Source organism: Helianthus annuus, chromosome 3 (genome assembly GCF_002127325.2).
Source record: "Helianthus annuus cultivar XRQ/B chromosome 3, HanXRQr2.0-SUNRISE, whole genome shotgun sequence".
NCBI classification, from domain to species: Eukaryota; Viridiplantae; Streptophyta; class Magnoliopsida; order Asterales; family Asteraceae; genus Helianthus; species Helianthus annuus.
In genome coordinates this window covers 29,354,100-29,370,631 of record NC_035435.2, presented here as the reverse complement: position 1 = coordinate 29,370,631, position 16,532 = coordinate 29,354,100, and the positions used below count along the sequence as shown (strand labels likewise).

Genomic DNA, 16,532 nt, shown 5'->3' with positions numbered 1-16,532 from the left:
CGGAATATTTATTTAAAACATGTTACTTTCATGATATAAAACCCATTTTATATGTAAAACCCAATACCCGGATCCATATACGAACATGCATGCTATCAAAATAAAACACAACCATAGGGTGTTTCAACAATACTACCTTCCATGGAGTAAAGATATGAAGAAGATGATACTTCTTGAATGGTAATCTTCAAGTGTAGAAGACCTCAAGCTTGTATACCTCAAGCTTTCCAACAAACACTTTAAGTTTAGCTAGGATTTTACACTTGTAACTCGCTTGAAGAATTCCCTCTTAGAACCAACCCTTGGCCGAAATCTAGAGAGTATTTTCTTGAGTTTTGCACTTGAAAATCAAACTTGAAAAACTTCTTGGAACACCCATGTTAGCCGATTTCTAGAGAGAGTTCTCTAGTGTTTTCAAGTTCATCTCTTCTATTTTTTTCATACAAAAAGTGTATTAAAAGTTGTGAGAATGTAACCACCTATTTTGCCCAATCAAATGCCATCTAACTTATGACAATTGCATGGATTGTTATTGGACCAAAAATTGACTTGGGAAGAATCCAGGGGGGGGGCACTTGGCTTTTATAAAAAAAAAATTCAAAAATTTCTTTTTAACTATTTAAGTCTTATTTATATTTTATAACTTTTATAAAATATAACATCATATGTTATAAGACTTATATAATGTCTCACAAGCTTTTATAATGTTATTTAACCCATTAAATAACAAAATAAAATATTCTCTTAAAATAAATTATCCATATAATTTATTAGTTTCTCAAGTGCAATTATTTAGAAAACCGATTTACAAATATTATAAGCGTTAATATTTATTTGTTTGATCATAGCATAAATAAAAGTTTTTGTCTAGTTTGTTATTGGGTATGACTCGACTTGGATCATAACGTACTAGCCACATCAATTTAATATTTGTCTTGGGCATACAGAATCCAACAAAACTGATACAAGAAACCTGCTACCATGGCGAGCAATCGGGACGCAACACCTGTGACAAACACCGTCTTAGCATCAGAAGGCCAAGGGAGAACGTTTGTTGTTACTGCGACAGTTGTACACTCAGCAATAACCAAATCTTTAGATCTGGAACTTGGTGTTGAAGCACCACCGGGATATGAAGGAACTCTACAGTTATCATCACCTATGATACCTAGAGCATCCTCACAAGACCCGTTCTCATATTCCTCGTGGCGTAATCAACAAACAGGGACCGCCACCATGTTGTCGGTCACCTCTATTCTCGAAGCCCAACTGGTATGGGATTAGTTTTAAAAAAATGTGGTTATGGAACGGGTATGGGATTAGGTGATACCCAACCTGATTACTCAAAACCATATACCCGTTTACCCCAACCATATACCCAATTTATTTTTCTTTTAACCCTTGTATATTAGTGCTTTAGTTTAGGAAGTGCATTATGTGGAAAAATAGTTTTTCCTTTTAAAGAAGTATTTGACTATATTATTTATATTTTGTATGTTATCAAGTATATATGTAAAATAATAAAACTTATATATATGTAGTATATCATAACTTAATTTGTAATAGTTGTAATATATAAATATACTATCAATATAATAATACAAACGAATTGTACAATGAAATTCTGACGTGTATTTTTCAAACTAAAGAATATGTCCGATGCCTTTGAGTAAAATATAGGATATGATTTTTTAACTGGGTATGAGACTGAGATTATCAATATCCGACCCTATCATCATACTTGGTTAAAAGCAGAACCTCTTCTTCTAAGGTCCATTTGATGCGTCTCACTTCAGAAGATGATTCCACAATTTTTGTGTTTTTTTTTTTGTTTCTTGTGTTTTCTTTTGAGTGGATGGACTAGCCTAAACACTAAAGATTTGAGGCTCCACAAATGATGTTTCAGTGCTTGGAATAGCAGGACTCTGGCATTGTTGTTGTTGCATTTGTTGTTGTAACTGCTGAAACATCATTTGTTGTTTAAACACTCCAGAATTTTGGTCAAACTGTTGAAAACCAGAATTTGGTAATGGTTGGCTTAGTTGTTTTTATGGAAACCCAAAGTTTAGAAGTGGTAAGTTTGGGTTTTTATCTGCATTACCTTGATTCAACAACTCGGTAAAGTTTAGGTTTTGGTTTGGATTCATTTTTTTAAATAGAGATAGGTGAAGAAATTTGGTGATAGTTGTTGAATGTTATGTGTTCTTTAGGTGATTCAATGGATAGTTCTAAATATAAGGTAAATAGAGTTCAATGGGTTGGTAAGTAAATTAAATGTAGTAAATGAAGTTGGTTAATTAGTTAAATAAATGAAGTCTGTTTATTCGTTCTTTTGACAGAAAGTATGAAAATGAAATAAAATGTAAAGATTATTAAATGAAGTTGGTGTATTAATTCTGTTGAAATTATGTATAAAAATTAAATGTGGTTTTGAATTTAATTAAATGCAAGAATGGTACAATATTCAAAATAAGGGCACCGAAAGTTTTCTAAAAATTAAAAACAAAGAAATGCTCCTCAAGTAACTGTTGGACGTCAGTTTCAATCAATGCAGTTGGACAGTTTCTCTAAGTCCAATGCATACAATCAATGCTTCCAAGCATTCCCGGGAAGCCATGCACATTTAAATGCTCCTCAAGTAACCGTTGGACGTCAGTTTCATTTGGTTTTCTAAGGTATTCTTCACCAAAAATTTCAATAATTGAACTACTAAACTTTTGTAAAGAGTTAACTACCATTTTCGTCCCTGTGGTTTGGTCACTTTGGCCATTTCAGTCCATTTTTCAAAAATGCGCCATTTTCGTCCCCCACGTTCTGGAAAGGTGCCATTTCAGTCCAAAAATCATAACCCAGTTAAGTCAGTTAGTAAATAAGGACTGATTGTGTAAATTTGTAACATAAAGGACCATTTAAGTAAATATTAAACACCACCACCACTAGCCCTGCCACTACCACCACTCCGCTGCCACCACCACTAGCCCTGCCACTACCACCACTACGCTGCCACCACCACCACTGCCACTACCGCCACCACAGCCCTGCCACCACCACCACTCCGTTGCCACCACCACCACCACCGCCACCACAGCCCTGCCACCACCACCACTCCGCTGCCACCACCACCACCACCACCGCCACCGCCACCACAGCCCTGCCACCACCACCACTCTCACAGATCGTAAACAACTCCCCACGCTTTGTAATTGTTCAATAAGCATGCCCGACACCACGTGAAATCGGAGTTTTTATAAAAAAATTTCAAAGTGGAATTAATCTACAGAAGTTTGTCGATTAAGTGTCAAATTGTTGTGTTATTTAGAGTCCCTGAACCCATACGAAACTCTCACACCCTTCAAAATCCTTTACCCCTTCGAAAATACCCTCTGTTCATCGTCTGCAAGTCTCGCCGGAATACCCGTCGCCGGAGACTGTCGCCACGCCGTTGCACGCGATACCGGATCGGTTTTAATCACCCAATCGGTATGTTTATACTTGTACATGTTTCTGCAAGTTTAATTTGAATATTATCCGGTATTGATCGAGAATTAGGCCGTTTGACTTCTGTTGACCGTTTTGGGGAAGACGATGAACAGTAGCATGGTCACCACCGCCGCCGCCGGAACCACCACCATCAACGTCATCATCGTCATCATCTGGGGAAGGCAGCCCCACCGTCGCCGGTTCTCTCTCCCGCCTCTCCCTCTCTCGTCTGATATGATGATGAACCGGCTGTGGTGGTGGTGGCAGGGTTGTGGTGGTGGCAGGGTTGTGGTGGCGGTGGTGGTGGTGGTGGCAGTGGAGTGGTGGTGGTGGCAGGGCTGTGGTGGCGGTGGTGGTGGCAGCGGAGTGGTGGTGGTGGCAGGGCTAGTGGTGGTGGTGTTTAATATTTACTTAAATTGTCCTTTATGTTACAAATTTACACAATCAGTCCTTATTTACTAACTGACTTAACTAGGTTATATTTTTGGACTGAAATGGCACCTTTCCAGAACGTGGGGGACGAAAATGGCACATTTTTGAAAAATGGACTGAAATGGCCAAAGTGACCAAACCACAGGGACGAAAATGGCAGTTAACTCTTTTGTAAACAAAGGATAGCGGTAGACTCACCAACGTATACATATTCATCAATTTCATCAGCTGCTACGCTGTATGCCAACTGACGAATGCATTTTTGTTGAGGTGAAAGACCCTTTCTACCTATTGCGTCAAATCTCTGTGAAAAACACTTATTATGTTATGTTAGCCTCTCAACAATTCGATTAAATAGACGAATGCTCATCCGAAATCGTCTTCTAAAGAAATGCTCGGGGAACACTGTATTGGGAGCAAAATAATCGTTCCACATACGAGTATCACGCTTCACGAGACCTTTCAATGTACTTGCGTTTCACCTTTTTTCGAGAAGAACCGATGGCCTCATCACTGTCGAGCTCCAAAAATTGTTGTGCAGTTATTTCAATATCATCTGACATTAGTTCTTCAAGTTTTGCAAGATCCATAAACGGATTCGGTGTACTCATTTTGTTTGTATGGATTTAAAGAAAGAAATGAGGTAGAATTTGGTGATTTGGGATAGTATTTTGGTGATAGATGATGTAATTACATGCTTTCTCTGTGTACACAACATATGTTTTTTTGGGTTTGAATAAAATGTTAGAATTGCCGTTCAAGAATAAAAGGTTGATCTCAACATTAAATGAAGTGTAATTAAATGGCAACTACTACAAAGCTACTTAAATTAAAACAAAACTACTGAAATCTAATTCTAATAAAAGAGTCCTGTCTATATATATATATAAATGAGATGTGATGTGGGCTAGGTGGCATTGGATTTAGGACAATTTTGCTGATGTGGCAAGGTTTGATGGAGAGTTTAGGAGGGAATTCACAAATGGTTCTACAATCACGATTTTAACAAAAATCTTCTTGGACGCGGGATCCGAAATAACCTCCGGGTCAGATCAGTTTGATTTGGATCTTATTTAATGTTTCATCTCTCTTATCATTCTCACTGTCGCTTTTTCTCCAAACCCTAAATGAACCAAATGCCGCATCTTTTTTAGAGAAATCAATCGAAACAAAGGTATGCTTCTATTGTTTTGATTTCTTTGTTGTATTCAAATCCTCTCTTGAATTTATCCATCCAGCACTAGCACTGGATTTATACTCTTCTGTGTTTTTTTCTCTTTGAAATTTCCGACAGCCAAATACGATGTCACATTCGACTCATTCTTTGTTCTTCGTCTTCTCCGATTGAAGATTATTTTCTGATGTAATCGTCGCTCCTCTTCATCATCAATCGCAATAGCGACAAAAGTTTTAATCGGTTCACGGCTAGGCTCTCTCATCATGATTTGTAAGTTTATCAATCACTTAATTTTGTTCAATTCCGTTTGATTAAAGTACATCATTTTTTTAGGATTTTAGTATTTTTGTTTCAGTTTATTGTTCCATTGGACTTTAATATATATGCTGGATATTCTGATGAAGATATTGACCAACAAGTTATCAAAATCAAGGTTTTTTTTTTGTGAAATGGAAGATCCTGTAGAACAACAACTTATCAACAAACAGAACTGAAACTATTACCCACCAGGTGTTCGATGAAATGCCTCATGTTTGATCCTAACCCTAAATATGTTAGTCATTATTTGCAATTTGTGCGTTTGATTAAATGCCTATTGAGGTTTGATCTTTTTAAAATCTGAACTAGATTTGTTTTCATTTAGATGAGTATAATGTCGGGTGTAAATTATTCAGTTTTGGTTTTTTGTAGAGTCACGAGTCGATCTTTTTGCCAAGAGACGGTCAAACAAGGTATATTATGTATCATATATATGTCAAAAAAATACATAGGTTACATACAAAATATAACAGCATCATACATATTTGTTATTGCATTGGTATCGGGTTTTAATCAATTTTGTTCCCCCTTTTGTTCTCTAAAGGCATTCCAAATATTACTGATTGTGTGATGGCTGAACTCGAGAAGCTTGGACAGAAATATCGTGTTGCTTTGAGGCAAGTTAGTACATTACTTTTTTCAATAAGTCATCAAACAAACAACGGGAATAACATACTAATTACTTTGTTGTCTTGGTCAAATAAAATTGCTAAGGAACCTATTTGAAAGGCTTCATTGCACTCACAAAGGAACTTATGTTGTTGACTGCTTTTGTTGAAAGTGTTAATCAGGTAATCTAATTGGAATTTCTTAGTAACTATTTATTTGGTTATGAAATCTGATAAATGTCTTCATTGACCAAATGTATGTCTTCATTGAATCAGCCCAACAATCAACTCGATATCTAACGGTGTTTGAGGATAGTCCTTCATGTTGCATGCTATTTTCTTCCACCTTTTGATCTTGATGCTTTTTTCTCAAGAACTGGTAAAAGGTCGAGACGGTTTGGTTGATTAACTTTTAGGTATTTATTAGGGGATTTGACCTTTTTAAAGTAGTAGTCTATATTTTGGGGCTGAAGTTTGATTCTGTTGTTAAAGATTATTCTGTTAAGCTACTTATGGTAAAGTGAATTACGGCATTTATTATCTTAGTTTTTCTCAGTTGGACAAACTAATAATATTCTGATTAGGATGTATTGTGTCGTTGTTCGTTTATATGGGTCTTGATTTGTCGGTCTTGATGTTGTACCGTTTTTGCTTCAAGATGCTTTTTGAATTTTGTAAAATGTTTTCAGTGTGTAGGACTTATTTTTCTTACACTGGATATTGTGTTTATTGGTACTGATCTGGATTTTATGCAATGTTATGGTTTTCAGCTGTCATATTTCCAGTGGTTCAGAAACAGCATCAGCTTCTTGTGACATTGCTTCTGTGCAATGCAGCTGCCATAAAGGTAATATATTGGAACTTAACAGTTATTATTACTTCTAAATTATAACCACAGAGCTGCAGTCACACAGATCTTGAACTAGCAACAAAGATCCTTTTGATTGTATTTTACTATTTTTTATAATCTTGAGAGATTTTACATAAGCTCATTGTTACATCGCACTTATAAAAATCATTTGACAGAACTCCACAGTCCACACACAGTAGCTTTAAACAAACACAAACAAACATACCCAGTAAAACTACACTCATTGCCAAAGCTACGCGTAGGTGTTAGGTCTGGGACTGACGCAACACACGGACAATAAACGTAAAGAAAGCGGACCACAAAAATTAACGTGGTTTGGTCGATGTGACCTATGTTCACAGGCTGCAACCAGTACTCTTTTTTTAGGTGTTCAAGAAATTACAAAGGCCCTACACATCTATATATATATTAGCACTTCTGTGGATGTTATAATTATAACGAGTCAACTGGTCTATTATAAAATTTTGGTTAAAATCGAACTGGTCAATTAATTGTGTTGGTTATGTTCAATTTTTTTTTCTTACAAGTTGGTTTAGGTTAATATAGTACATATAACTGGCCGAACGGGTCTTGATGGTAAGCTCATGATGATCCTTAATTGTTTTGTTATTGTATTTGGAACTATTTAGAAACTGAGCCAATAACTTTTCACAAGCCAGAGGTGGAAATCTAGATCTAATTATCAACGGGCTAATTCTAGGTATTAAAAAAACAAGTTAAAGGAAATCCACTAAAAGTCGCCCAAAGTGTATTTAGTGATGGCACAACCAGCTGGAAATTCATGATGGCTGAGAGGAAAAGTGAAAGTTGTTTCATCTGGGGACACGGTGATTATGGGAATGACCAAAGTGGAAATCCCGCCTGAGAAGACTGTTTTGTTGGCTCATCTTTCGGCTCCAAGACTGGTATGTCTACTCTTACATTCAATTCCTTATATAACCAGAGTTCTTAATTGTTGTTAATGGACGTTACTAAACAACGCTTTAAATTTATCTATTATATGTAGGCACGTCGAGGTGGCCAGGATGACCCGTTTGCATGGGATAGCAGAGAATTTCTACAAAAGCTGTGCATTGGAATGGTTCTAATACATAGAACCTTCTGCTGCTTTTTCTAATATCATGTTGCATTCTGTCATTATACTTTATTCTTTCTTTACTAGGATGTTGTTTTTAGAACGGAATACACCATCCCAAATTTCTCTAGGGAATTCTGTAGTGTTTTCATCGGTACTACAAATGTCGAAAATGAGATTGTCACTCATGGCTGGGCGAAGGTAATTTAATTCCTTTACTAGTGTATATGACTTTTAAATTTCGCCTTTGCATTAAGCATAACTGCAATTACTGATTTCAGGCTAAGGAGTTTAAGGGAGAGGTGACTCCTGAGCATACTGAACTGTTACGCCTTGAAGAACAAGCCAGACAACAAGGCATAGGTTTATGGGACAGGGTTAGTTACTGTTACTTAACCCAAATGATTACTAATGTTATTGATAAGTTTATTGTTATATAATCGATTTTGCGTTGTCGTTTTCAATTTAGTCCCCCGGTTCTGTTGATGCTGCTATCAGAAACCTCCCTTCGTCTGCTGTCGGTGATCCCAACAATTTAGACGCAATGGGCCTCTTAGCTGCAAACAAAGGCAAACCGTTGGAAGCTATTGTAGAACAAGTTCGTGATGGGAGCTCGCTTCGCGTTTATCTGCTTCCGAAATTTCAGTTTGTTCAAGTATTTGTTGCCGGAATCCAGGTAGGAAGTTATTATTAGGGCTAAATCACCCCTATTTATTTGTGTGTATGAACCGTTTCATTTTACTGACCAATTAATAAACAGATAGATACATTATTATTTGTATGAATTCTTCTTCTAGGATATCCAAACCCATGCAATTTGTTATGCACTTTCCAATTTGTTTTGTTTAATTTACTAATCACAAAAAGAATCATGTTTGTTTTGAATTGTAACCTAATAATTTGGATAGAATGAAATTATCAACTCCAGTGAGAACAACTTTTAATATCTGTTTCATTTCCTACTTTCTATGCTTTCTTTATCTCCAATAGAGAGTTAACATATAGGGAAGATATATCAGATGATAGACTTTTTCTGATTGTATTTACACTTCAAGAATTTGCTTCATCTGATTTCATACATTGGCTTAACCCATTTCATGTCCATATACAAACTAATGGGCCGTGATTGTTATCTCTAGATTACATCATTATATATTTAATGTTATGGATCCAGTTTCAACCAAATTATGCATTAAAATGATTTTCAATTAAAAAAAGATTATGAAATTGAATCAGTTTTTTTCATTATAGTTATATTTGTCTTAAATAAACATGTGAGCTAATTATAATGATGCATATTGTTTGAAGATGTAGAGAAGCCTGAAGAAACGTCTAAAGAACCCGTAGAATCATATGTGCCCATTCCCAAAGAAGCAATTCAGAACAAAAAGTGGCTATCAAGAGTATATCTTGCTGGTTGCTGGCTCGACATTCTGAACAAGAATTAGACCTTTTAGGTTTGAGTTTTGATATTTGTTGTTTAATGTCAGCATGGCGTGCTTCCACCTTCTTATGGGTCTTATTTAACAGCTCCTTAGCTGACAATGTTTTTACGCTTTCAACCACTCACTGACTCACACTCTAATCAATCAAATTTATTATCTTCCAACAAGTTCATGAAAAAGTCGTTATGCTTATAAAGTGTAAAGAAAGAAACACATGGGCATGGCATTACACGAAATCCTTTATGGGTTTGATTCATATTCCTTCATTCTAACTAGAAAAGAGCTGGAGATGTTACATGACGCATCACGCATCACTAATAAGCATACATTTGTTTTCTTTGTAGAGTGAAAATTCGTTGGTTGATATACGGGTCGATATCGTTTCATTACAACCCTTCACACCTAAGAATTGAAATTTCACCAGGTGCGACCTGTTGTTATTAATTTGAATTGATTGCATTGAAGTTAGGTAATATTTCTTATAGAAATTTATTGACAGGTAGTTAAGCTCAACGAAGATAACCATGGCATCTAGAAGCAAAAGAGATGAAAATTAAGTATGTGTAGACTTTAATATTGTGTCATTTTGTGTGTCTGCTGCAATTCAGGATTTTGTAATTTTGCTTTTGAGCTAAAGGATCTGATCTGGAGACTGGATGTTAGGTTAGGGCATTTCTGGGTGTGTAATAGATCGGGTTGGTGTTTACGAGATTGTTCTTTTCTCTTTAAGGAAACAAAAAAGCTAGGATTTTAGTTCTTGGTCTTGATAATGCTAGAAAAACCACAATTCTTTGTATGCTTATATCTATTTCACTGTGTTTAATCTTTTGTAGAAGTTAACTTATGTATTGATTGTTGATTGGTGCGCAGATCAGCTTCGGATGGAAGAAAAACGTAAGCAAAATATTAAACCTATACCAATCGGTTGTAAGCAGGCGCATTTTTCTTTGAACCATTATATACAAGTTTGTCCTTCATCACCATCTTTGGGCTTAATCATCATCCTGATTGAGGTTTCAGGACAAAAAATTCACCGCGTAAATCTTTATTGTTGCTTCGATTTTGAACTAATTTGGTGCTGATGATGTGAAACTTTCTCGAGAACCAAAACCCCTTTTTTCCTCCACCATTTCTCAATGAAGTTAGTTTCTATAGGGTAAACGCGGATCCTAAGGTTACTTAGGTACAACGCATTTTTCTTTGAAGTAACCTTCCTTTCTTTTGTTGCTTCTTCTAACCCATCATTGAAACCCTAAAAGAATAAGACTACACATCATCAGGAAGCAATCCTTAGCCGATTCATGGTGTTACTGTCGATCGGATCGTTAATGATTTTTATTGTTTTTCATATGTATCTGATTGATTGTTTTTATTCTTCTTTGTTTGTACCATGTTTGAACAATCAATTGTATCTTAAAATTGTTACAACTTATTTGTTTGTATCTGAACGATGGTATATGATTTTTATTTTTCTTAATTGCTATTGTGAATATGTACAGTGCATTTCTTTTTTTCAATCTGTTATTCGTAGATACTTCAGTTTTAAACCCAATGGTTTTCTCATGTCCAATATGCTTTTTTGATGTGATATTGGAGTCAAATTTGTATGTTTTGCATCTATATGTCTATTAATAAGTTGTATTTGGTTGAAAATGAGAACTATTTATTTTCGTGAATTATGATAAAATTGTTCGTTCATCTGGGGTGTTGAAGGAAAATTGAGCCGTGGACATGTTATATTTGCAGTTGAAAAGTACATGTTATTTCCATGAAGTATAGGTTTTACATTTGTTGCTGAAATGAGGGAATAGTTTGTCAGATGTGTTTACTAAATGTCTTGTGCATTATTTCAGGTTAAATTTTGTCGACATGATTTTGATAACTGTGAGTCCATGGAAGTCTTTTAATTGATGGATTTAGTTTTTTAATTTGAATCTATATGAAGGTAAATAAAAGAAATTCTAAAATTTTTAGTTTTTTCATGACCAGTTAAAAATTAGCTAACCTCTAATCATGTTATGTGTGTTACGTATCCATACATATGTATAACTTTTGTGGCACATGGTTAATAATGTTTGAAAAAGCTCTTATTTTAGAGTATTTTTGGCTTATTCTTTCAGTTTACACTACCTTGACAGAATAGATGTTTGTTTTTGTGATTATGTTTTCTAAATTCAAACTTTTTAAGGTATTGAAATACAAGGGTGTTGTTGCTATGGTTGTTGGGGTCGGGTCTATGTTGTGAAAAAGTCAAAGGTATGTAGTCAAAGGTTGGTAGAGGCGATAAAGTTAGTTATTTATATTCTTTTAGCCTGCAAAATGGAACTACTTCATTAAAACTAAAGATCAAAAAGCCCTTAGCAAGGAGTTAGTTATTTATGTTATTTAGTTTTTAGGCAAGTATAATGTTTGGTAGCTGTTCTGTTAAAGTTATGTTGATCGATAACATAGTAGCAATTATAGGATATTCGGGAATGGGCAATACCATTTTTTCATCACTTTGTTGTCCACATCATTATGTGCTCGACTCCACTTAAAAGACTAAAACGTACGTGAATGGTCAAGACCCACCCGGCTCTTGATCTTTGTTGTTAGTGACTCGCTTCTTTTCTTAGGAACCACATCGATACCCAGGTTAACATAGCCCGATCTTATGTCTTTTTTATGGCACAAATTGTTTTTTTTGCTTGGTGTTTACTACCCTCGACCTTTATATGGTTTGGTGTATGCTATAGATTGTCCTGCATTTTAGAGATAAAATAACCAATCTACTCTCGACCTTTATATTTCTAACTTTTTTTAAGTTGGATATTTTAATAAGTTTACGAAGTAAAAAATATATATTAATTATTCATGTATTCGAATAATCTGAAAAAGCATATATGTTCATTTCAAACCGTTGCATTGCCTATAAATACAACCGCAATCTTTGCTATCACCACCGTGTTGCACACATCTTCTACGGCTCTGCACCGTCCTTCCACCACATGCCCTTTCAACAACAAACATAAAATTTGTATGTTATCCGATTCTTTTCCTTCCGACCTCTCCTAAGAAATCGTGTTTTTTAGCTCTTTTATAGGAGAGACTGGAGTTGATATTTTATGTTATTCGTAAGCCAATATTGAAATCCATTGTGATTGTGCGTATCAAAATATATCGTGTTTGTGTGTTTCAAAGGTTGGTGACGGTGGTGGTGTTAAAGCTTTTGAGAATTCATGATAGTTTTTTTAGTTTTTGGTACATGTTATGTGTTATAATAAAGAACGGACACAACATTAATAAAGTTCTAATAATCTGTTATAGTAAATAAAAGTTTTTTTTTTTTTTTTGTCGTGGGTCTTTCAGTGAGGCAAGTTTCGGCCTCTGGTTCTTCCCCAAAGTTTATGACCCTACTCGCAACCCTAATGTCTACAATTTTCAATTCAAAACAATTATAAAACAAGTTTCTGACATAGTTCGATTAATATAAAGTAAATTTTCCTACCCGCGAAGTTCGCGGGTGATAAACTAGTTAATGTCATATGGCATTTTCTCATTCAAAAGTTCTATTAATGCCACATGGCATTTTCTTATTCAATTCATTAATAATATATATTTATATATCATATTTGCATAAATATTATAATGCATAATAATAATAGTTACGTTGCATATGTCATAAGGTTTGTTTAGCTATTTCATATTTAGTAATTTAAAAGTTTAATATTTCTTTAAGGACAATAGAGTTGTTTTAATTGAAAAAAAATAAAAGTAACAAATTTATAATGATAAAAAGTATAGTAATCACAAATGATAAATAAAACTATCAAATACTAATAATTTTTACATTTAAAAAGAATAAATACAATATTGAATTAATTTGTCCAATTTAAGTGTATATATAAGCGAGGGCGGGGCACAAGAGGCTTCGACGAGGATTCCATAAAATGCCACTTGGCAATTCCTAACATAATTAAGCTTTTAAAATACACTAGCGGTAAGACCCGTGTGCAAACACGGGTCGTTTCTTAGAAAACCATGCATAACACATATTGACAGAGAGTAAAAAAATAATCACTGCAGACTTACAAAATTGATATAAGTTAATGATCAATAGGTTTATTCAACAGCAATACTGCTGTATATTAACTGTTAAAAAGTTCTGTTGCATTCCAACAGACTTTACTAAGAACTGTCATCCATTATCTCCAACAGAGCTTGCCAGATGGATAGATAGTAACTATCAGATGTTAGTTAACCCATGTTAAAAAGGTCAGTCAATAGAAATTATAAAGGTTAGTAAACAGATGTTAAGAGAATAATGTTATTAACATGTGTTCTCAGGATAGGCTTAATGCAGAGCAAGTATCAGATGCTTCCAAAAAGTTGTATTGCTTTCCAACAAACATTTCCTAACAGCAGTTCCTCCATTATACCCAACAGACGTTGCCAGGTTGACAGATGTTTAGTATCATCATAGATTTTGTAAAACTTCTTTGTAAACCATATTAGTAGTGGTTGTACAGACTCGTTTCTCTTTATCACAAATCAAAATTTTCAACCCCTTCCTACTTTTTACTCTAGATACAGCAACATAGAGCTGGCCATGACTAAACACTGGACGTGGAAGATATAAACCAACACGCTCCAATGATTGTCCTTGACTTTTATTTATTGTCATGGCAAAACACAGTGAAAGGGGGAACTGTCTTCGAGAAATCTTCACTGGTATTCTTTTATCAGAAGGTGTCATCTTTAGTCTTGAAATCAAAGTAAGATGACCTATATTAGTCCCTGTGATAATTTTTGCTTCAATCACAACTTTTCCGAGCTTCGTGACTTGTAAACGTGTACCATTACACAATCCATTTGCCTGATCAATGTTTCTGAGTAACATCACTGGAGCACCAAGTTTCAGTACTAATTTATGGTTAGGTAAACCAAATAAACGAAGATTGTTTAACACATCAGGACGAAACAATGCCATATTAAGCTCTGATTCTTCCTCCGATTGGCATAAACTATCTGAACTGAAATAAACCTTTTCTTCACCAGGCAGACTCTGTAACAACTCTTTATTTATTGAATCCACTACTTTATTAGTTGGGGCAAGAATCGCTCTTTGTTGGAAATACGTTAAATCCCACAAAAACTTATTCATGTCCGGATATATAAATGAAATGAGAGAAGAAATAGGATTGACTTGGTCATGAATAAGTAAATCATATGGTACTTCAATATCGATCTCACCATCATTTTCTTCACCAAGCAGACCATCACCAAACTTTAAAATCCATTCTCCAAATTCCTTTATTTCTTTCAAATCTGCTTCCTGACAACCAACTCTTAATCTCATATTCTCAGTTAGCTTTAGTACTTGACAATGGCGCCATATATAAGAAGAATTCAAAGAAGCAATGACTATCATTGTTCTGGTACCTTTAGGGATGACCGGAAGAATTTGTCTAAAATCACCACCAAATAGAATTACATTTCCCCCAAACGGCTTGGATTGCATGTTCGGTTGACTGGAACGTGATATGTCTCTCATTGTTCTATCAAGAGCCTCGAAACAATGCTTGTGAGTCATAGGTGCTTCATCCCAAATAATCAATGTTGCTCTTTTAATTAAATCACCTAACTCAGTATTAGGCTCTATCGAACATATTGAATTCTCATTAATGTTGATTGAATTACAAACGTTGAATGAGCAGTTCTACCACCATCCAGCAAAAGTGAAGCAATTCCACTGGATGCAACATTCAATACAACTTCACCTTTTGATCGTAATGCAGCTGAGAATGTCTTCCAAAGAAAAGTCTTTCCAGTTCCGCCATAACCATATACAAAAGACACACCTCCATCACCTTTTTCAATCGCTTCCATAACAATTTTATATATCCTTTCCTGTTCGGCAGTTAAACACTTTACATAACCATCATGTTCCCTTTGAAGAGCTAGTTTGTCATACGATAATTCTATCATTATCAATCGATTGTTCGACGATGAAACATAATTGTCCGGAACACTTGGCATATCATCAAAATTTCTCACTGTACTTCCATTGGTAAGTAGCAACTTTTCAATTTCAGATAGACAGATATTTTCAAGTTCTTCTTGTTGAAGATCCAAATCTAAAACAAATGTTGAAAAAGTATTAGTTTTTTCCCAATAACAGAGCTATTGCATAATTTTAATGTAGTTGTATATAACTTAAATAAAATAATCACATTACCTGCAATACCATTTATCTTTCGTTGCTGATACAGAATGTCTTCACATAACAAGGACTTCGTTTCCGACCAAAAAAACCAGGACGAGATATCGAATTTGACAGCAACAACATTACAAAAAAGGTCCTCAAGAAATCTCCGGTTGACCATGTGCTAGCTTCTTTGACAGCATTAACATATTCTTTATCATCATCCAACAGCCCCCGTGCAAAACATGCATCTTTAAATGTTTGAAAAATCTGCCAATCAACTGTTTTTATATCTTCAAAACAGGTTGGTCCCTTAATATGATTCAGTAAAATCCTTAGGTAATAACAATCACCAAGTAATTGTGGGACATAATGTATCCTCCCAATTGATCCATACGGATGCTTTCTTCGATTCCATTTGCGATTTTTAGCATTCCATACATAATATCCCGGAAACTGAACATACCTCAATGTCCTAGCAAATTCATCGACTTTATTACAATTCATCCACTCTGTAAACATTGTCATTTTCACAGTTGGATCAGTAACAATGTCACACAAATTATCATGATCGTTATACACAATACTCTGACCATCTTTACAATGAAAAGGTAACTTCAACAGCTGGATATCTATAATGTATATCATACATGAATATTCTCCAAGCAGCTTCACAAGCAGAGATATATCTACAATCAAGGTATGCTTTTATCTCATCTACAGCTACCTTTGTTGATTTCATAATTTTATATGTTTTTGTTCAGCTAATACCCAAGGAATTAGTCAACGTCAGTATTGGAATTGGTAAACTTAAAAAGACATTTTAAGATCTATGTGAATCAGTGGGACTCTTTTGATGTACTACTTCAACGTGATCCTCTTCGGAATTGTTACTTTACAACCGATGGATGGGAAAAGGTTGTACACTACTTGGGTATGCAA

At 35.0% G+C, this 16,532-nt stretch overlaps 3 protein-coding genes across 18 annotated transcripts; 1 reads left to right on the top strand and 2 right to left on the bottom strand.

The window, feature by feature from the left end:
- The first annotated feature begins 4,941 nt into the window (after window positions 1–4,941).
- Window positions 4,942–10,889, top strand: LOC110928929 (ribonuclease TUDOR 2-like). Of its 16 annotated transcripts, XR_004889422.1 has the most exons (15): window positions 4,942–5,086; window positions 5,207–5,359; window positions 5,445–5,820; window positions 5,952–6,028; window positions 6,122–6,198; window positions 6,292–6,431; window positions 6,786–6,862; window positions 7,587–7,791; window positions 7,893–8,162; window positions 8,243–8,338; window positions 8,431–8,637; window positions 9,270–9,418; window positions 9,751–9,830; window positions 9,906–9,963; window positions 10,277–10,889. XR_004889422.1 is itself a non-coding variant. In XM_022171981.2 (14 exons), the coding sequence occupies exons 9-14, from the start codon at window positions 7,720–7,722 to the stop codon at window positions 10,355–10,357; spliced, it is 645 nt and encodes a 214-aa protein (XP_022027673.1). In that variant the 5' UTR covers window positions 4,942–5,086; window positions 5,207–5,359; window positions 5,445–5,599; window positions 5,780–5,820; window positions 5,952–6,028; window positions 6,122–6,198; window positions 6,292–6,431; window positions 6,786–6,862; window positions 7,587–7,719; the 3' UTR covers window positions 10,358–10,889. The 16 variants fall into 16 exon arrangements, 11 of the variants coding, with proteins under 11 accessions (XP_022027673.1, XP_035844202.1, XP_035844204.1 ...); XR_004889419.1 differs by lacking the exon at window positions 9,270–9,418 and having other exon boundaries at window positions 5,952–6,198; window positions 7,893–7,967; window positions 8,049–8,162; XR_004889421.1 differs by having other exon boundaries at window positions 5,952–6,198.
- A 2,973-nt stretch (window positions 10,890–13,862) lies between these two features.
- On the bottom strand, window positions 13,863–14,978 carry LOC110931432 (ATP-dependent DNA helicase PIF1-like). The gene has a single exon (XM_022174826.1). It carries the CDS (start codon window positions 14,976–14,978, stop codon window positions 13,863–13,865), a length of 1,116 nt encoding a protein of 371 aa, XP_022030518.1.
- A 65-nt stretch (window positions 14,979–15,043) lies between these two features.
- LOC110931431 lies at window positions 15,044–16,118 on the bottom strand. The gene is made up of 2 exons (XM_022174825.1): window positions 15,701–16,118; window positions 15,044–15,522 (listed from the first exon to the last, which is right to left on the bottom strand). Exons 1-2 carry the CDS (start codon window positions 16,116–16,118, stop codon window positions 15,044–15,046), a joined length of 897 nt encoding a protein of 298 aa, XP_022030517.1.
- Between the last annotated feature and the right edge of the window lie 414 nt (window positions 16,119–16,532).